Source organism: Centroberyx gerrardi, chromosome 6 (genome assembly GCF_048128805.1).
Source record: "Centroberyx gerrardi isolate f3 chromosome 6, fCenGer3.hap1.cur.20231027, whole genome shotgun sequence".
In the NCBI taxonomy this organism is placed as follows: domain Eukaryota; kingdom Metazoa; phylum Chordata; class Actinopteri; order Beryciformes; family Berycidae; genus Centroberyx; species Centroberyx gerrardi.
Window position 1 is genome coordinate 30,028,583 of NC_136002.1, and position 22,613 is coordinate 30,051,195.

Consider the following 22,613-nt stretch of genomic DNA (forward strand, 5'->3'; position numbering starts at 1 on the left):
TTTTTTTGTCACTTATTATTGTTTCTTCGTTTTTTTTTTTTTTGTCCACGCTTCACTTTGATATCATGCAATATAGACGTGCAAAAAAGATAACATCTATTTCCACAAAATACATTTTCATCGTAACTATAAAAGGCTGTATTTAAGAATGCTAGCTAGTCACATTTTTTTTAGCATTATAATGCTAACCTATCGCTATGGTGATTCGTCTAGCCCCAGAGTCATAGTGCTGTTGCTTTCTGGGAAGCGTAGTTCCCAGCGGACTGGCTAACACTTGGCTAACATGGCGGCTCCCTCGTCTCGTGGCAGGTAACAAAGAGGGCTTAAACAAACAGCTATACAGAGACGCTTTGTCCGTTAGTCTACCTATTTCTTAAAAACTGTCTGGGGACTATTCCCTTCCTATGGAAATTATAAATACGCTTCATTTGGCACTTTTCACATTTTTTTTTAAATATAAAAGTATGTTTCCTCTTATCTAATGTGGTTTAAATCAACGCATTTACAGTTTCACTCTGTAAAGACCTAGTTTGGCACAGGTTTTACTTGTTCAGGTTGTAATTATACTATTATTAACTTATCTTCAGCTTATAACAGAGCGTTTATTACACCGCCTCTTGAGACTAGCCTCTCCAGCTAAAGGACAGATTCGATATGTTTTAACCTTGTATTTTTAGTACATCACTTATTAAATAGCAGCATTTTCCACAAATTAAAAAATGTATTCGTGTAAACCTATTCAACACCTATAGGTAAATCCAAAAGCTCCTACGGCAGACAGAGGATAAAGGACAGGACAAGACAACATGCCACTACGTGTATTGCTTCCAGTACTCATCACATTTTATCTCGATCCCCTAACTTAGAGAGTTAAAAAGAAAATGGCCGCCCTATAAAACCCCCCCCCAAAAAACAACATCTTTCTAGGGTTTGATTGATGACATGAAAAACAAATCTGTCCCTTATTAATGAACTCTACTGGCACCTCTGCCATGCAGTTTTCCCACTGCAAAAGTACTGTGCTGCATCCACACTAAGATCAGATGAAACTGGATGGGAAACTGGATGGCAAACCATATGGTTATGGCACAGGATCGGCACCCTTTGGCTTCCCATTGGGTTACTGAGCAGGTTCTGTTTCAGTGTGGGTACGGCACAGTACATTTACACAGTGGGAAAAAAACACACACAACTGTCCCATGGTCTTTATAAGGTTTTTGCCACAGTAATATCAAACCTAAATCCAGTCAAATCCTTGTCAATGACAACAAAAAAAACAGCTGTATATCCCTTATTTTCCCTCACAATATGTGCATGTTTTATATTTGTGCAGCATGGTTTTCCAAATTAACATGATTCTCCTCAGTGAGTAGATATAATGCACCGTTCCAAACTAGAGTTTCTTGTGCACCCTGCCAGCCTGAACTATGACTTCTCATCCAGCTGAAACTAAACCCCCAGTGGTGAGTTCGGGGGCGTCTGGAAAACGAGCCTCAGCTGCTGGAGGAGGCAAAGAGAGGAGAGACTCAATCTGTGTTTGGTAGTAACTGTTGTCGTATTGGTTTGTCAGGGCAAGCAGCAGACATGCATTGATCGTAACACCAGACATAGTCACCCATGGAGCGATGTGGTAGGAGGAGAGGGGGTCTGGGTGAGAGGGGGGGGGGGGGTGTCAGGATGGGAGTGCACTGAAGGAGACGGGGGGGGGGGGGGGGGGTGAGGAGAGTGTGGATGGTGTTAGATGGGAGTAAAGAAGCCTCCTTACCAAGCGGTGGAGATAAACCCTCACTGGCGCTCCAACAGAGAGAGACACATTCGCAAACGAGATGCACAGTGGAGGATTTGGGGTCGGATTGGTTTCAGAAGAATTACACAGTCTGATTGTTTTTTTGTTTTTTTTTGTTGTTTTTGATCTGAGAGGAGTTCCCCTCCCCTCACCAGGCTGTTTAGGGTCGATAAAATCAAACGCACCCCCCTCCTCATTTTGGTATTTTACATTCCGTCACACTTCGACTCCTGTTGGACTAGTAAATAGCTGTCCAGGGATTTGCCCGTTGGATATGCATGATCAATTTCAACTGTTTATGAAAAAAACAAACAGCTGAGATAGAAAAGTGAAGTTGGGAGTAAGATTAACCGTCTTGTTACAGTCTCTTTAAACTGCTATTGGACACCTGACACTCCCCCAAAGTCCCGCCCTCTGATTAAAAAAAAACACTTTCCATGACAACATGTGAATTGATTCTACTAATTGATCTCAACCGGTGACCTCGATTGATTGATCCTCTTAAAATCGACCTAGTCTCTTTCTCCTCCTTCATTATCTAGATATGGACGTGCATTCCTGGTGAACTTCTTCATATGTGTTCTACATATATTTCATATATGTGTGTTTTTCCCTGCCATACGAAACCATCCGATCACGATGCCCTCTGCAGCACAAATCCCTGACCTCACAGGCCGAGAGACCCGCTCCCTCGCTTCACAGTGCATTAAGACAAAAAAAAAATTCAGTGTACTCCGATTGTAAAAAAAAAAACCAAAAAGAAAAACACGACACAAACTTAAACAAAAAAGAAAAACAAAACAACAACAGCATCTTCAGCAGCCTCCTGGGTCTACAGTGGGCAGTAAATCTGTTGCCATGGGAGACCTGCAGTTTGCCTGAGGCAGAAACGAGCTAAACTCCCTGGACGTTCGCTGTAGGTTTGGAAATATCTCATGTCTGCCCTTTACCTCGTCGGCAGTCGGACGGTGCTTGATAAGGGCGAGGATCAGGGAGGCTATTTATCTCCTTTATTGATATGCATGCTGCCTTAAAATAGCAAATCTACGAGCGCGACACGCAGAGGCGAGCGGCGCCGGGCGGACTCGGCAGCCTTCCCCCGTCATGCTTCAGTGTTTTCTATTATTCAATGTTTGCATTTCTCAGTAGTACGTTGCGTGTCCTCGTGGTGCTTAAGTGCTCCTGCTCTGTCTAGTCTACGGTTCGGGTTCATCTGAGGGTTCGGAAGACCACAGGCTGAGGAGCAGATTTCCCCCCCCAGGTTCGTCTGAGAACTGCAGACGGCTTCATCGTCTCGACCCGACTCAATTATTCAGTTCGGTTTCAATTTTACATTGTAGGCGAACTGTAATGGGGCGTTTCACTACAGATATAGGACATCGAGGATATTTTGGACCGAGGGCTGGGATAGCCGAGCATGAGAACTGGGCATTCATCATTAATACGGCCGCTCAGACACTGCGCTGCAGCCTGTGGTGCGAGTGGTATGTTCATTTCAGAGATATTTTGTTGCTAAACTAGAGCTCTCACTGCAGTCTGCATCATAGATATGGTGAATTCCCTTTTTTAGCACCAAATATGGCATCATAGTGTTTCGTTTCTGTGTGTGTGTGTGTGTGTGTGTGTTCCCTGTTCTGCTCTTTGACTGGATATATAAGGTGATCCTTCATCGTAACGATCTTAGTGCCTGGGGCGGCTTTCTGCTTTCTTACTGGACTTAAATAAGACATATATTACACTATGTGACATTACTATTCATCTTCAATCCACTTAAATTAAAAAAAGAGATTCAAATCAAAAATAGTCTCATTTACATTCATGTCAACCTGAATTCACAGATTAAAAAAAAAAAAGAAACAACTGAACTTTTTATGGGTGAACTCATATTAATAAATAATGACGATGGTGATGATTTCTATCGTAATAATCATGACAGTATCATTAATATAATCATCAGAGCAGACTGCAAAAAAAAAATGCCACAGATTCTGTGCGCTTGCCGCAGCATGCACAGTATCACTCTCGTCGTTTCTAGGTTTTTCGGACTACGTGAGGTCATCAACGTGCGCCTCGGCATTCTATCTCAAAACTAGAGCTGCGGGGGGCGGGGAGGGGGGGGGGAGGCGCTACGTGTCGTAACACCCCCCCGCCCCCCCGCACACACACACACACCCGCGCCGCTGCACTGCTTCTGGGATATACATCACAGGGAATACAGGGGGGGGGGGGGGGGAGGGGTGTGTGTGTGCGAATGAAGAAACACCCTGATCTGATTCTCTTCCCCCCGCCTCCCCCTCCCCCCTCCTCCCTCGCCTTGCCTCGCCCTTCCTCCACGAGGGAGGGGGAGGGGAGGGGGGGGTGAGGAGAAGGGGGGGGGGTAGGTTTGGCGAAAGGTGGCGGGAGAGGGGGGGGAGGATAAGATAAGAGGGGTGCGGGGGAGTCGGGGGTGTTTCTTCACTCTCACACCGAGTTGAAGTTTGTTCATTATTAAACCCTTGTAGGGAGGGGGAGGGGCGGCGAGGGGGGGGGGGCAAGTAGTGAGGGCTGGGGTTTTTTGGGGGTGGGAGTGGGGGTGGGGGGGGGGGGCAGGGGCCGAGGGCAAATCAAAACTAGAAGAGAAACAAAAACCCTACTGGCGGGCGACAGGGGGGGGTGTGGGGGGAGGGGGGGAGCGGGGGGTAGGGGTTGTTTCCGTAGGGGATTTTGGGGGTGGGGGGGGGGGGGGTGGGCGGTACCCCGTAAACGCCAACCCTTCCCCCCCTCCCCTCCTCCCCCCCCCCCCCCCCCCCCCCTCTCCGTCCTGTAGCCTCTCAGGCAGTCGGCCTGTCTACATGGCATTCAGCTCTGTCCACACAATACACAAACGAACAAACAGACAGCTTAATTTACTAAACAAAACAAACAAAATAAAACAATAAAACAAAACAATAAAAAATCCCGAAAGATCAAGACGTTAAGTAATAAAACCTTATTTACATTTTACACATTTTTTTTCTTGGTTTTTCAGCGTGACACTCGCTCCTCTCCCTCCTCGTCTTCTCAGCACATTTTTGCTTCGCGTCAAAAAATTTTTTTTTTTTTAATAGAGAATACTGAAAACACGCAGAAGAAAACGCGCGGACGATTCCTTCCGACATTCTTGCTCTCCTCTCCTTTTTTTTCCTTTCTCACTCTCTCACTTTTTTTTATATTCCTCCCCCAAGCCCCCACTCTTTTTTTCCTCTTTTCCTCCTCGTTTCTCATTGGCTGTCAGGTTTAGCCCACCTTCTGTGGGTTGGTGGCGCGTACCCCCTGCTCGTAGGTGATTCGCTGGCTGATCAGGTACTGTGCGGCCTGCGTGGCGGCCTGGGAACCCGTGATGGTCACCTTCCTGTTCCGGGTTCCGGGGATGAACTCGCCCTTCTTGGAGATCTGGATCCTGGCTCCGGTCAGCTCCTGGTACTCTACTAGCGTCTTCCCTCCTTTCCCCAGGATGGCTCCCACCAGGTTCTCCGGCACGGCGATCTCCACCACTTCCTTAGCGCCTTCTGCTAGCTTCTCCGTGGCCAGGAGAGATGACGCCACCAGCGGCGATGCGGCGCTCAGGTAGCCGTTGGTGGCCCCCGTAGCGGCGGCCAGGGATCCCAGGGAGAAGCCGCCGAGGCCGGCGGCGGGGTGAGCCGCGCTGGTGGACGCGTCGCTGGCGTAGGACGCTAACAAGTTGGCCGCGGCGGCCGCTGCGGGGTTGGCGTTCGCCGCTACGGCGGCTAGCACTCCGGAGGCTGCGGCGGGGTTGAGCCCCAGGCCCAGGGAGTTGGTGTTGTAGCCGTAGCTGGCCAGAGTGTTGAGGGCGGAGGTGATGGCCAGCAGGTCGTTGCCTGAGAAGCTGGACATGGTGGTGGGGAAGGCTCCCACCCCGGCCAGGCTGGCCTGGCCCAGCAGAGAGGAAGCCGTGGCCGCGGCGGCGGCGGCGGCGGCCGGCATGACCTCGGCGGAGTTGGCGTACGGGGAGCCGGTGGGGTTGGAGTTGGCGACGGGCCCCGAGATGTTGGAGTAGGAGATGTTGAGGCAGGAGGAGCTCTGCGGATCCTCCTGGATCTTCTGGACGATGATCTCCACGGCTTTGCGGTTCTGCTCCGGCTCTCCGCTGATGGTGACGACGCGCTCCTGCAGGTTGATGCCCTCGGGCTTCTGGGACAGCTGCACCCACGCCCCCGACTGCTCCATCACCGCCTTCACCGTGGCTCCGCCTTTACCGATGATCAGCCCTGCCGTGCTGTTAGGGACGATCAGCTTAGCCTGGGGGAGGGGCAACAGGGTGGGGGGGCGGGGTCAGAGGGAAATAGGAAGGGAGAGAAAGAAAAATGGAATTCATAAGTTATTGCTGTGAGGCTGATATTTTAATATCATATTCTTTAGTTGATACTCCGCTCAGTGTACAAAATATTAGGAGCACCTGCTCTCTTGAAATTGACTGAACGGGAATCCCAGTGAAAGCTCTGCCCCTTTATTGATTTCAACTATTAAATCCAGTGAAGTCATGAAGGGAAGGTGGCAGGTTAAAGAAAGGATCTTTGAGTCTTGAGACAACTGAGACATAAAGAGTTTACAAGTCAGTATCAGGAGGCTTTTCCTAATGTTTCGTACAGAGAGAGACAGAAAAGACAACAAAGGTCATGAGCCGATTTCACAGCTGCGATGTGATGATTAAACATACATGACAATAACTCATCTTGATTCAAACTACACAGTGCAAAGAGGGAAAAAATATAGAGACTGGTGATGAAAAACCTTTCTTTTGTGATGCAAAACAGGGTAAAACAAACATAAATCGTCCGACTCAAGAGCGCGCTTTAAAGATAAGGTCAGCGCTGGAAAGTTCTTTGTTTTTCAGAGGACAGGAGACAAAAAGAAACAAAGAAAAGACAGAGAGAGAAAGAGAGGGTTCCTGAGTCCAAGCCACTGTATTTTTGCCGTGTGTGTGTGTGTGTGTGTGTGTGTGTGTGTGTGTCAGCAGTGTAATGATGTCCTGGGAGAGAAAGAGCTGAGATAGAGATACAACAGTGAGGACTGAGGAGTGACAGCGCCTCCACCGCCTCGACGCATAACGTTAATGAGAGGGAGTTTTCACTGCTTTGGCACGTAACTAGTAGATAGAGAGAAAGAGTGAGAAATAGTGAGGTGGTGAGAGAAAAGAGAGAGAGAGGGAGAGAGAGAGAGGCAAATAGAGTGGGAGGGAAGGGAAGACGGAGAGAAACAGAAAGAGAGAGAGAGAAAGAGAGAGAGAGGAATTGTAAAGAGGCTACTTGTGTGAAAAAAATAACATTGACTCCCAGGGGTCAGCGTTGCCATGGAAACACAGCTCCAGCATTCAAAGGGTAGTGAAAGGGAGTGAGGAGCTAACACACATACACACACACACACACACACACACACACACTCTCCATATCCAAACACACAGCATAGTTGCAGTATTTCATATCACTTATCTGCATGTACAGGCAAACACGTATGTCATCCATAATATAGCCGATATTGGCCTTTTATTAAAATATTGGGTATTGGGAAATCAGTTTCATCGATCTCCGATATGACAGAATATGATGCAGTTTGATTGATTGCATATTCGTTGTAGTATTGATCAATATTGCACTGGTTGTCTATGGGAAGCCCTTAACCTGATTGCCCTTAATTGATTCTAACACAACATTTTTATAGGATGAATATCTTTTATTTTATTCTCATTCTCCTGGATTTCAGTGGAGAGTTTTAGTGTCCAGTGATTTTCAGAGGCTTTTCCACTCTACCAAGAATAACATTATGAGGAAATATTGAATAATTATAATTGTTTGAAAATTTTTGGCATGCAAATGGTCAAATTTACAGCATAATTATGGCCATGGTGAATGTTGAGCCCATTTTCCAGCATGCCGTCTCTCCCTTATGAAATCCCTGTGGTTTTTCTGTGATAACATGTAGCTGGAGGGATTTCATAGAACATTTTGTACATTTCACCTATATTTTCTAAATTTTGTACTGGATAAGAAACAAGCTTTTTATTATCATTAGGTCTGACTTGACTTATTCTAATCGATTTCATAGGAACTACTTTGAATGAGGCAGGTTGAGGCACTTTGTATTTTTTATCTTCTTTGTTCCAATGTTTACATTTTTGCTCATTATCATAGACACGCCCACTCTTGCCCCGTTCATCCAATAAGGGCTTTCTGAATGCTCACATTAATTCAAAAACATTCAAATGTAGTTGGATGGGAACTACTTTTTATTCACAAAATGAATTTTTTTAATGCCTTATTAGGCGAGGCTTAGCAAAAAAATTTTGTTGATGCACATATCTCCTCCCTGAGTTGAATGAAAGCGAATAGCATCCAGAGGTAGGGAAATAAGTCACATGATAACTGTTTTTTTGGATGATAACATGTAAATATCAACAGGATTTTTTCTATTTCTGTGTCTAGAAATAGCCTTTAAAGATATTGGCACAAAAATATCAGCAATAAGAAGACCCGGCGCTGTAGAAACCCAGCGACAGGTCTTCCTCAGCAGCCCTCTGTCTGGGTGAACCAGAAAGGGTGAGACAGGAGTGCACTGTTGCTCTGTTGACGTAGGCAAAGTGTGACGCATCACACTCTGCAGCAGCGCTGACCTCGATACGCCACCGAAGCATCACTTTATTGAATGGAAACATAAACTGGAGGAAGGTGTCAAAGCCGGAGACACTGTCAGCATTCGATAAGAGACTTGGTAACTGTAACTTGTTGAAAAAAAAAAATCTGTTTGCTCTCCAATGTGAACACAACAACAGAAATTGTTTTGTTTTGGTTTTTTTCTGTTATCTTTCACAAACAAGGAAGCCTGCAGGAGATGTATTGACTTTCGCTGCATATTAGCTGTCTAGCAAATAAAGCTTCTGAGAGAGGGAATTGGAGGTGGGTGTGTGTGTGTGTGTGTGTGTGTGTGTGGGTGTGTGTGGGTGTGTGTCCGAGGGCCGCTCTCTCTCATCTCAGCATTGATCCCACTCTCTCCAGAACAACTCTTGACAAAACTACTGTTGCTATCTGCTGTCTGTCTCAATGACGAATATTCATATTGAGAGGAGAAAGAGAGTGTGGGTTGAAGGGATTGGAGGAGGAGGGAGGGAACGAGGGAGGGAGGGAACGAGGGAGGGCTGAAGAGATGAAAAGACTTGGCCTTGAGAAAGAAAAGAGGATGATAAAGCCAGAGACAGAGAGAGAAAGAGAGAGGGGGGGAGAGAGAGATGATCGATTCACCATACAGGGAGAGGAGAGGTATAGAGATACAGTGCTTCTTCCTTTGTTTCTCTCCATGCCGAGAGAAATAAAGAAGGGAGAGAGAGAGAGAGAGAGGGGGAGAGAAATGCAGGAGGAGAGAGAGGAAAGGGAGAGAGAGGAAAAGACAAAGCCAGAGAGAGAGAGAGAGAGAGAGAGAGGATCAATCCACAGTACAATAAATGCGGAGGCCATTCCAGTTACCATCCCCATCTCTCTCTCTCTCTCTCTCTCTCTCTCTCTCTCTCTCTCTCTCTCTCTCTCTCTGTTTGCTGCAGTTATAAGCCTATCAACATCGGCGTGGCGGCAGGCTCGATGCCGCGGCTTGTTGCCATGCTGCATTCCACGGCTCGCTCTCTGCGCCGGAGCTTTCTGCTCGGCGGCAGATGAATTTACATAGAAATGGGAAATTAGCAAGAAGCAGGCAGGCGGGTGGGGGAGGGGGGGGTATGTGGGGGGGGGGGGGGGGGGGGGGGTTGTGGGCGATAATACGACCGACTTCAAACCCGCCGACAGTGTCGCGTATTCACTTCTCACCGCTTCGCCTCGAATATTACAGAATTAGCTTTCCCCTGTGAGTGTTTGTTTGTGAGGCTGGCGAAGCCGCGCCTCTCTATGGGATTAACAGGTGTGATATTCCTTTTTTTTCCCCTTTTGTTCATTCATCATTTTCTCTGAGAAGGAGTGGAACTTTGTAATCCGTTTCTATTGATTAGAGGTTTGTTATTGCGAGGCAGGAACACAGCGAGGGTAACTTCAACACCCGCCTTCGTGTCCCGCCGCCGTCAAAGTGCCGGAATACAATCTGTTGTCCCGCGTAGCTTAACGAGTCGAGCAAAGCACCGACACTGTCAGGTGAGAGGCTCCGGTCCCTGTGAGGCTTACAGGGATACAACACGTGTTTGGGAGATCGGCCCGCTGGTCAACTGACCTGTTAAGTGATGAAAACATAGACACTAAAAATTCCCTCTGTTGCTCCATGCTAACACTTTAGCTACACCATGTTGAGTGATAGCAGGCGACTAGCATTATCTCAAAAGTGAGAAAATGAGATTTTGTAGCAGCTAAATAGTAAATAATCTGAAATGATATAAGTCTGGCAGTTTTGCGTAGGAGATTGGTAAAATTTATACAAAATATGATATAAAAAATAATGTTCTCTTTGAACCAGCAGGAACTACTTTCCCTGTTTCCATAGGAAGTGAAGGTGGTGGGCGATGGGAGACTGTGTGCAGCTAAAAATCACTACGCAGCGGATGAATACGTGGTTTCTCACCTGAAATAGTTCCAGAAATAATCCTGGCTGCATCACCTATATTGAGTTAATAATATTTCCATAAACTAAAAACAACTTGAATTACTAAAAGGTCAGTCTTCTTACTTTGAATAATGCTAGTCGCCTACTATCACTCATCATGCTAAAGTGTTAGCATGTAGCACCAGAGGGAATGATCTACCGGGGACACATGGATGATTTTGGTGTCTATGTTCTCATCACTTCATCGTTCAAGTCACACTAGGGGATAAATGTTATAAAAATGAATGCACTCATAATGAAGAGTGTGGTTTGGGTAAAAGCCTCCACCAGATGGGAAATTTGTCTTAATTGGTGCATATTTTTGTATTGAGATTAAGCCTCACTGCAGCACAGCGCCTCCTGTTGGCAGCAGCACGTCAGCATTTTGAGGTCCGCAAACCATTTGACAACAAAATTATCTCTCCTTGGCATTTCTCATTAAAAATGCCTCAGATTTCATTCAGATGTATAATTTGGGAGACTGAAAACACTCCGGCGCTTTTGTTGTTCGAGTGACAACGTTTTGAAACTGGTTTGTTTTTCGGGGGGAACGCAGCTAAATACAAGGAGGGGAGGAGGGGAGAAGAGAGATAAGTGGAGATGAGGGATAAAAGAAATAAGAGACAGGCGGGGAAGGAGGGAGGGCGGGAGGGCGGGAGGGAGGGAGGGAGCAGAAAAGATTTTACCCATGAATCCTTTCATCTCCTGCACTCCGCACAGAAACACACACACACACACACACACACACACAGAGGCAGACGCAGTGTTGGTGTAGAAGTGGGAGGATAAACAGTGGCGTACGGCGATGTCTGATCCCTCCTGGCGCTAATGATCACATCTACCATCTTTATATCCGACTGATTCCTCGCTAATGAGGTTCGCCGCTCTCCTCCACTCCTCTGCCTGCTCTGATTTCTTTTCCACGCGTCTCTCTCTCGCTCTCCGTTTTTTCCCGTTTTCCTTTTCCCTCGTTCTCATTTTTGCAGACTTGTAGAGGTGTTAGTGCTTCCACAGTCATTTTAAACTCTTATTTCCCTCGTTTCTTTCTTTCCTCACTCGGTGCGTCATAGTGTTTTTCGTGCTGCACCGCTATTCTTCCAATTCATTTATATCTATTTTAAACCCCTCTCTTTCTTTCTGTCTCGCTTTCTATCTTCTTCCCTCATTTAATTCTCAATTTAATAAACCAAACCCCGTCTTACAAGGGCAAACACACACACACACACACATTCCCACACACACACTCCGTTCTCCATCTGAAGGGCACTTTAATGTGAAATCATCATCTTCATCCCGGCCCTATTTAGCTGACGCTGTTGGTTCGCCTCTAATGACCGACTCAGCCGGGCAGCCTCCTACCCACAATCCTCTGTTCCCAGCACCTTTCTGCAGCGCCGCTACAAAGAAGTAGATTACGTGACAGTTGGCAGCGTGGAGGCAATCGCTCCTTCAACTCCGGCTCTTTCATGTTTGGGTTTTTTTTTTTCTCTTCCGCTGCTCTGGTTTTAGGCTGCTTTTTGTGATTTTTTTCTCGTTTTTTTTTTCTGCCTTTTGTCGTCTCTGGAGTCCCCCTGTTTTTTTTCTCCTTGAGGAGCTTTATAAGTGTTGGGAGAAACTTTTCCAGAGGAGAGGAGGAGTTTGGCATCCACCCAGCTGCTGACTAGAACGTCCTGTTGCTACAGCTGCCGGTCTGAGGTCAAAGGTCAAAGCCGGTCTCCCGTTCATTAACATAAACAGACGACACTTTGAAGCAGCGGAGATGGGAAGTGTTGACTTCAGCAGAGACGAGGGCTTAGTCGAGATCAATGTCGACAACACGGTGCGGTCATTTGATCAGAATGTATGATCGCACACCAACTGTGGTGAAAACAGCAGGTCTATTTTAGGGCTCGACCGATATGGGTTTTGGAAGGCCAATACCAATATTTTTGCACTGAAGCTGCCGATATTTTGCGCCAATAATCAGTGTTTCCTCCAGGATGTTATACTTGTCAGGGTGGAAAAGCCTCTGAAACAGCATTCAGAGCATCATGGGACACTAAAACTCTCCACTGAAACCCAGACTGATGAAATTATTTTAGTGTCAGCAGCTCTTCAAAGCAGAGTGACCCACCACAACTGATTCAATGGAAGGTAAACTCTGGGATACGTTACTGCCTTTCAATGAAGAATAAAATAAAAAACTAAAATGTGCAATACAAATCATGTCAGTCATTTCATGTCTCAGGTTTTCCAAACTGTTTTTCTATAGCTGTGGTGACGGAGGAACCTCCATCATGTCACAGGTGGATGACACTGACCAGCCGATATCTGATAATTAATATTTTGGGCACATTTTGGCCCAAAATATCATATAGCAAACCAATTTCAGTCTAACCCTGGCCTATTTGCTACTATTTTTTGCTGTTTGTTTTATCCTGATTTGAGTAAGAGATGAGCAGGACCATTCACACACATTATTATAGATTTTCATCTACTTTCCTGATCCTACTTTCCTCTAAATTCCTGGCACTCACGTTTTTCCAAATACTGTTTGACTCAGGTATGGTGACAAAAACACTGCTGAGGATAATTACTAAAAATCTACGATGCTTCAAGCCCATTTATTAGAATGAATGTAGATGGGCAACGCTCCCAGCTGCAGGCGACAAAGTCAGTTACAGGTTCAAAAATCCATTCAAATGTTGCTGTTAAATCAGCAATTCTGAAGCAACAGATCAGGCACGGTTGCCCATCAGAGTTGCCCCAAAAGTTGCCCTGTGTATGAAGGCCTTTAATCAGAAATAGAGTACAGAGAGAGAGAGAGGGAGAGGATGAGGAGGGAGAGAGAAAGAGAAAGAGAGAGAGAGAGGGCAATTTTTTTTTTGCTTTGCCTCATCAACCAAAGCATGTCAGTCATTTTGTATATCTGTGAATGTGTGTTTATATGCATGAGTCTGCTTATTGGTGTGTGTGTGTGTGTGTGTGTGTGTGAAGGAGTTGCAGAAACAAGGAGTAGTGATAACAAGCGAAGGGCGTGCTGAGGTCACTGAAGCAGAGAACAATGTCTCTCATTTAACAAACAGGCAAACAAGCAAACTGTGAACTGTGACAACACACACACACACACACGCACACACACACACACACACACACACACAGCAGCGTGTTGTAGTAGTTTGTCGGGGTTTAACCTCGACATGAGGATGTATGAACACACAGCTGCTCATCATGACTTCACTCCACTGCCTCTCTTCATCTGGCTTCTCTTCTCTCTCCTCTGCTCAGCCGGGTTTCCATTCAAGTATTTTTATGTGTATTATGATATATTGAATCAGAAAAGCCACCAAAATTCAATACAATTTTCTCACCAAAAAGTTTTTACACTTGCTTGAAGTGGAAAACGGTTTTGTCGATTAAGAAATGATGCAATAAATAGCGATGGAAGCTTTGTTCGTTCGTCATTCGTTGAATAATTAATTAATGATGTCAGCTTGGCATGATCGAGCTGATAAATGGATCGATTTCACTGCAAAACTGTCTCAAAAGTGTCTTTAAACATCTTGAAATGACGTCTGTAAAATATGTCGTACCTGCTGTCTCCCCCATGTGTAAGTCTCTGTTGTGGTTTAATGACCATTAGTTGGTTTATTAGAATATTAACATTGTTTTTGTCTTCAGATGGAAGCATGAAATCTGGCTGACGCCAATCAATTCATATACTCTCCATTTTTCTTTCTCATTTTTTTTCTGATGTTCAGGAAACCGATTTGTTCGCTTCCACCCGGCTGATGGAAACCAATTCATATTTTTTTATTTTTTGCGATATTTTAAAAGTCTGGTTAAAACCTGCGGGACAGCTGGATGGAAACAGCTAACAACAGGTTGGAACAAAGAAGGAAAACACAGAGAATGAAACAAAAGTCCAAGGCACTCTTCTTTGAACAACTTTAAAAAGCCTTTATTTTATATCTAATGACACTTAAAACACTTAAAACACGCCATCGTGTTTCATCAGGCAGCTTCAAACAGTCCATGTTCAAACTGAGAGAGTGCCTTGGACTTTTGTTTCACTCTCTCTTTCTTCCCTCCTCTCTCTCTTTCGTCCTCTCCTCTCTCTCCTCTAATTTCTCTCTCACTTCTCCTTCATCCCTCTATCTTTCCACCCCCCACTCTACTCTTCTTCTTCTTTCTCTCACTATGTCACAGCTATCATGGGACCGGGGGGACGGGGGCGGGGCTTAGTAACGAGTCGCCGTCTCGTCCAAACGTTCCATCCAGGCCACGAGGCCGTCAGTGTTGTCTTTGGACGCCGGCGCTGACGCACACACACACACACACACGCACACACACACACACACACACACACACACACACACACGTGGACGCGAATGTCAAAGATATACAGCATATACAGACAGACACCCACAGATACACATACTCATGTGTACACACATATAGATAATATAGAAACACATATAGACAGATACACACACAGATAGACACACCCACGCACACATACACAAAGACACACACGTGTACAAATACACAAGACACACACACACAAAGACAAACACACAAATAAACACACGTACACACAGGTAAACACAGATACATGTGTGCACAAACACAGAGACAAACAGATAGACGCGTACGCTGAGATGCATGTACGTGCACGGCTACATGGACACACACACACACACACACACACACACACACAGCCACGCAAGGACAGGGGACAACTGTTGAGGGTGTTGGAGTCTGAACTTTGAAGACTTAAGCGGGGGACTTTAGCTTAATCTGCCCTGTCCTGATCCACAGGCTTAGTCGCCCCTCTCTCTCTCTCTCCCTCTCTGTCTCTCTGTCTCTATGTCTCTCTCCCTCTCTGCCTCTCATCACCCCTGCTCTCCATCCACCTCGATCTGCCTCTCCCATCTCTCTTTTTCCATCTCTCCCTCTGTCTTTCTGCATTCGTTCCCTGGCCGGTCCCGGAACACAGAAACCCCCTGCAGGTTATAAATAACAGCAGGACAGTACAGCCAGGGTGGAATGGGACACAGCGGGGGGGACACAGTGTTGGATCAGTATGGACATATTATATATGCACACACACTTGGATATATGAATAAACACACACACACACACCGATATAGGTAAAGAGCAGCTCTGTATCTGCACTGGTAATGTAGGTAATACCAAGATTTTCCTCTGCTGAGGATGTTAAACTGGTCACATACATGTAGACACACACACACACACACACACGCAAACATGAAATTATATGATCAATATACAGATATATATTATAAGTCAGTGTACAGATAGAATTAAAGGGTTTAATTCCAAAACGCTGTACATCCATTTTGGAAGAATAAAAACAAAACAACCAATAACAAAAATAAAAGATCTGTTCTTCATGGCTCAATATTAAATTAAAAAAATACAACTGATTAAGTCATAAAAAACTGTTTTTATTTTGTAAGTAACATCTTAAGATTACTAATAACTTCATTAATAAACAAGCGTCAGTTGCCTCTTCTGAAACTGAAGATGCTGATAGCCAATGTTTTGTGCTGGATATTAAAAATCCTTAAATTTGACAATTTGTTGTGCAAAGAAAAAAAAGAATTGTTAGTAGTTAGTGTTTCATCAGAATGTTCTTGCTGTCAGGGTGGAAAAAGCCTCATGGGAAACTAAAACTCTCCACTGAAACCCAGACTAATTAAATCTTGTGTTAGCAGCTCTTTAAGGGAAACATAACTTCCTTTAAATGGAGGATTAATTAAAACTGTAATTGAACAATTAAATGAATAAATAAAATGTACAAAGAAAAAAAAAAATGTCCAGACTGTTTTCCTGTATGTGTGGTCAGGAGGAATCTGTGAACGACCAGTGGACGACACTGACTGACTGATATCTGATATTTAATAAAAGGCCAACATCGGCCCGTTGTATCGGTCTCACCCGGCTGGACTCTACATGCAGACGGACCAGATGCTCTCACTGTGGATCGTGAATCAACATGACATGCAGCAGGCCTCATGTGACTTGAGTTGTGCTCTTTAAAGGGATGAGGTATCATGACAGGAGAGTCTTATCTTTAAAGGGATAAGTTTTTGTGCGGGAGGAGAATTATGGCCGCTTGTCTTCCTGGCTCCGCCCCCTCTGCCTGTCAGGCTAATCCTCAACACTGACTCTCTCTCTCTCTCTCTCTCTCTCTCTCTCTCTCTCTCTGTTTTGTTTTCCTTACAGATGAAAGGCTGCATGATGGATGCTTTGGATTTCGTTGATGCACATTCTTTTGCTTTGTGCATTACTCAGTGACTAAAATAGAAAACCTAAATCCCAAATACAGTATTCAAGTCTTTCTCACTGTTACACAGTCTATTCTGTAGTCTCTCTCTCTCTCTCTCTCTCTCTCTCTCACACACACACACACACACACACACACAGATGGACCACCAACCACGCTACACAGCATTCACTTCTTTTACATCTCTCTTCTCCACACTGTAGTATTTTCTCTCTCTCTCTCTCTCTCTCTCTGTGCATGTGTGTGTGTGTGTGTGTGTGTGTGTGTGTGTGTGTGTGTGTGAGATCTGGCGGGGGTCCTGTAGTCTTCAAGGTGCAGATATCTAGCTGACCTGTGAGACCCTCCATCTCCACAGTGCTGATGACACCAGAAATAGACGTGCTGCCTGGTGTGTGTGTGTGTGTGTGTGTGTGTGTGTGTGTGTGTGTGAGAGAGAGAGACCGATAGGACTTGCTTCATCCCATATATTAACTTGATGTGACGCTGTGGACCAATGGAGAGAGATAGATAGAAAGAAAGAAAGAGACAGAGACTCATATATGTAGAGAGAGAGAAAGCAAGAGAGAGACTCAGACAGAGAGAGAGAGAGAGAGAGAGAGAGAGAGAGAGAGGAATGATAAGTTGAATTAAAACGGCCCTCAGAAGCATCAGCAGTGCGACCAATCATCTGTGACGATACACTTTTAATCTTCTCACCAGTGGAGCTTCAGTCTGCAGTTTTGTTGAAGCTAGTTCAGACCTGAGGAAGTAAAACTAAAAAGTCGCTCAAACTACTGTGTAAAACATGATCATATCTGCAAGAACATATAATATAATACAAGGCAAAAAAAAAAAAAATACCACTGATTAGGTAGAGAGTCAGCTTATAAAAACTAAAATAAAAATCTATTCAGTTCAATTCAATCAAATCAGTAGTTAAACTCACCTGCAGCTGATAATGTGAACATGCTGACGTTGTAAAATGTAATAAAATGTCTCTAAATGGGTCAAAAAAGCAGTAAAACCTGTTAATGTAATGAACTGACAGATAATGTAATATCCTCAATCCCTCCTCTCACTGCTTCCTCCCTCCTTTCTCTCCTTCCTCCCCATCCCTCCTTCCTTCCCTCTCTCCTTTCCCACTCTTCCTTTCTCTCCTTCCTCTCCTCCATCCCTCCCCTCTCTCCTTCTTCCCTTCCTTTCCATCTCTATTTCCTCCTCCCTTCCAGTTCACCCTCTTCTACCTCTCTCCTCCTTCACTCCCCTCTTCCTCCTCCCTCCCTCCTCCTCTCCTTCCCTCCACCTCTTTTCTCCTCTCCTTCCCTCCTCTCCTCTTCTCTCCCGTTCCTCTCCTCACTCCTCCTCTCCTCCCTCCTTGCTCTCCTCTCTCCTCCTCTCCTCCCCTCATCTCCTCCTCTCCTCTCCTCACTCCTCCTCTCCTCTCTCCTCACTCCTCCTCTCCTCACCCCTCCTCTCCTCCCTCCTTCCTCTCCTCCCTCCTCCTCTCCTCAGTTCAGATCAATAGAGGTTTTGCAGTGATCTTTCTCTCCAGTAGCCCAGAAGCAGGAAGGTCAGAAACACCATAAAACATCCCTCTGCCCCGCCACCACTCCCCTGGGACAGGAAACACTGTGTGTGTGTGTGTGTGTGTGTGTGTCCATGAGCAAGCATGTCAGAAAGAGTGAAGAGAAAGTGTATGTTTCAATGTGTGTGTGTTTGTGTGTGTTTAGGACTTTCATTTCAGTCTTCAAAACTTTTCTTCACATATACAGTACAATAAAGCAGAAAGAAAGAAAGAAAGATTTAAAAAAGTCATTAAAAAGACATAACATCCAAACTGGATTTCTACTGTGTGTGTGTGTGTGTGTGTGTGTGTGCGTGTGTGTGTGTAAAACAATGCAGTAAAATATAAATAACGGCCAAGATAATCTACTGCACACACTCAATCGCCAATGCTTTCAATATATAAGGAAAGAGAGAGAGAGGAGAGAGGGAGAGAGAGACAGAGAGAGAGACAGAGAGACAGAGAGAGAGAGACAGAGAGAGAGAGAGAGAGGAAGAGAGAGATTTTCTGTTAAGTCGGCACTTTAAAGAGATAAGCACAGACTGTGGCTTAAAGGACTGAGAGTAAAAAAAAAAGACAAAAGTAAAGTAACAAAAAGAAAAGAATCTTTAAGAGTGTAAATCCCTGATCCCCAGTCTAACCTCTGCAATAGAACAGAATAGAATAGAATAGAACAGAATAGAATAGAATAGAATAGAACAGAATAGAATAGAACAGAACAGAATAGAATAGAATAGAATAGAATAGAATAGTTAATCAGATAAATTACAGGTTGCACAGATCAGACCAGTCTGGGTAAACACTGGCTGTCAGGGTCCAGCAGTGAAGGAGGAATCACTGTTTACACTCAATATATGCACTGTGTACCACAAACAACAACAACAACAACAACAACAACGATAATAATGAATGGACAACATGAATGATGCTGTCAATGCCAATGTCTGCTGTTTTTTGTTTTTTTTTATATTCGTATCACTGTTGTCATCTGAAAACCTGCAATTTTGGTGATTTTTATATTGGATGAGAAAATTCTACAAACTTTAATCTTATGAAACTCAAACTCCATAAAACTCAAAAACACACGGGGAGATACAAGGTTTTCACCTGACAGCGATGATATGTTGGGTCCTTTTCTGCTCTTTTATGCATCTTATGTGATGGGTTAGGGTTAGGGGATGAAGATCCATTCATTCATTCATTCATTCACCAACAACAACAACAACAACAACAACAACAACAACAACATAGCACTTAGCTAGAGCGTTGAATTTGTCTGAGACTGAAATCTAACTTGCCAGGTTAGCTAAGAATGTAAACCTCCCACTTGTTTTACATCTGACACAAAGTGAACCAGACTCTGCGTTTCCCTGACATTTTCCGAGAGCTTCCTGTGCTGAGAGGCAATAACAGGAAGTAGGAAGCAGGTGTTGTTGCCAGGGGTGAAAGGTCACAGGAAACGGCCTCTCTCCTGCAGGAAGTGGCTGGAGGGAGCGGCCAGGAAAAACAGCCCGACCCGAGCCAGCGTGTGTACATGTATGTTGGTGAGAGCGTGTGTGTGTGTGTGTGTGTGTGTGTGTGTGGCCACCATCCAGCACTGCTGTCATTACAGCTGAACACCTCAAAGTGCTGCTGCAGTGTTCGGTGTGTAAAGAGTCCAGTCCAGACCGGGCCAGGCCAGAAATAGTCCAACAACAAGACCACAACACTCGCTAGAATAACAGCAAAACCACAAGCCGCTCACAGCTGATCTCACTGGATACTGATCTCAGGCTCTGGAGTTCATTTCCAAAACGTCATATTACAACAATAACTCCCTCGAGGGCGTCCTGTCCTGTCAGTATGAGGGTGATGGTGACGCAACAGGTAGGCGACGCCAAAATGATGTCACCAAATTACCCAGAAGCACAGTAAAGAACGTCCTCAAGGAAGTTACGACTTCTAAACTACCAATGTGTTCTGTTTGAGAAGTTTTCTTCAAAGTGATATATTTATGCAGGTCATGAACTAGTTCCCTGGATACCTTTAGAGTTGTCATAGCAACCAGTAAAGCATGGTTAACGGTGCATTGTGGGAATTATGAGCATGGTTGGAATGTGTTACCTAGCTGACACTACCAATTATGTAAATCCAGTTCCTCATTCGGTATCATTAAAATATAATAATAATCCAGTCTGTAAAAAGTTATATTTTTTTCAACAGAGGAGTTTCGTTTAAAGAGCTATTTCTTTTCATTTTGTGTGCGTATCAATCGTTTTGTAAAAGTAGGTGCCGCTTTTTCCAAACGGTTGGATATCTCATTTGGACCAAAACTCTCAGTTATATCATTAGAAAGTGCTGCAGTTTAGATGCGGCTGTATAATTACATTTTACAAGAGCGTACTTAGGGAAAACAAAAGCAAACAGTCAACAATAAAAGTAATAAAACCCCTCAGTAAATTTCTCCTCATCCGTGTGCAGTTTAAAATCTCTTTAGGGGCAATGAAACAATTAACGCAGCTCATAAATCATCCCGCCGGGCCGCCCGTCGCCCCGTCACGCGGCCTGGAGGTGCGGCGTGTCGTCGCTCCGCTCCTCCGGCTCCGCTCGGCTCGTCCTGCAGCAGCTGCTTCTTCCAGCGAGCCGCGCCGTCACTCTGCAGCTGTCGGCTAACAAGAGTTCAGATCTCCTTCCAGCTTCCAGTCACACACTCAGCCGCTCAGCCTCTCCATTTGGCTCTGTTTGTCCCCTCTCTCCCTCTGTCTCTCCCTCTCTCTCTCTTTGCCCCTGCCTCTCTCGCCCAGTTCCCAGGGGTTAACCAGTAATGCCAACACCACATGCTGCAACAGCCGCGCTCTTGACAACAAGAAGAAGAAGAAATGATATCCACAACCCGAAATAGTAGACATCACCGGCTGCACCGCGCTGGACGCCAATTCATCTTTCAGAAGCATGTGCATGTGTGTGAGTGTGTGTGTGTGTGTGTGTGTGCGCGAGCGCGTGTGTGTTTTCATATGAAGTCCATTCATCAGATCAAAGTGACTTTATGTTGTTTTGGTCACAACAGTGTTTCCACAATGACAACCATGCTTTTAAAACTCTGTGGAGGATAGCAAGACCGCTCAGCTTACTAATAGCCCAGTGAGCGTGTGTGTGTGTGTGTCTGCATGTGTGTGTATGCGTGTGTGTGTGTGCGCGCACGCACGCGTGTGTGTATGTGGATACTGTGGAGGTTAGAGGATGGTTAACCAAACAGCTCAACTTACTAATAGCCCAGGGAGCTACAGGTAATTACACCGGTTGTGTGTGTGTGTGTGTGTGTGTGTGTGTGTGTGTGTGTGTGGCTGTAACTGTGTGTGTTTAAGTATTCATCTCTGTCGGAGTACTAGCATTAGAATACTTATTACTTATACTTATTACTTTTTGTGGTAACTAGAAACTTAACAATTTAGTCTTTCAATTCTTGTAGTCTGTTAGTAGTTACTTTTTAAAATCTTTCATTTTGTTTCATTCTTGTTAGAAATTATTATTATTATTTTTTTTTTTTAAGTGACAATCCTGCAACATCCCATCTGGTGCAGACAACATGCTGCAAATTGAAAAAAACACAATCCATCCAATATCCTGATATAAATGAAATTAGCTTACTGTTTTAAAAACAGAGCAAACTTTCCCCAACACTGGTCTGGGGGTATCTGTCTGTGTGTGTGTGTGTGTGTGTGTGTGTGTGTGTGCATGTATGTGTGTCTATATCTGAGTGTGTGTGTGTGTGTGTGTGTGTGTGCGTGTGTGTGTGTCGTCAAGCGCTGCACAAACCCATTTAGTCTCCTCTCTGACGTGTTATAAATAGCCTAAAGAGCAACAGGGGGATTCACCCTCTATTATAAGTGGCTAAATATCAGCAGCTATTAGTCCGCTCGTCTCCCCGCAGCTCTGCGCTCTTCCAAAACAACATTACTCAACTGTCAGTCAGACTCAAGTTCATCTGCCCAGATATAAACCCGGCACACAAAGCATCAGGAACACCAAGGCCCGACCACACATACGACCCGCTGCTCATTTCACATATTAAATCCACTTCAGCCGTAAAGGTGAAAACAATATGAGGAAGGTGGTCATCATATTTTGTTCGCTTTATAGTGTATTTGTGTACAGAAAAGTTTTTCCAATATAAGTGTGTCTATACACGACCAGTCAAAAGTTTGGACCCACCTGACTGAATGTTTTGTGTTTTTCATTCTCTTGAAGCCAATTTGATCTAAAGGCTTCTGCTTAAATGCTTGAAATTTGTTTCTTAGACAAAATATAAATAGTGAAGTTGATCCTATGTATGAATTTCTTTCCAAAGCCTTTTTGCCTTTCCATCAAGGCAAAGGGCGGCTACTTTAAAGAATCTAAAATATAAGATAGTTTTGATTTGTTTGACA

General features: G+C 44.8%; 1 protein-coding gene across 2 annotated transcripts in view; it reads right to left on the minus strand.

Annotated features, from left to right (window-relative positions):
• Positions 1–5,041: 5,041 nt before the first annotated feature.
• Positions 5,042–22,613, minus strand: part of nova2 (NOVA alternative splicing regulator 2) — an 87,615-nt gene continuing 70,043 nt past the window's right edge. For both annotated transcript variants that reach the window (XM_071897908.1, XM_071897907.1), the window contains one exon: positions 5,042–6,064. In XM_071897908.1, coding sequence (XP_071754009.1) covers positions 5,042–6,064 — 1,023 coding nt within the window. The remainder of the gene's footprint in view (positions 6,065–22,613) is intronic.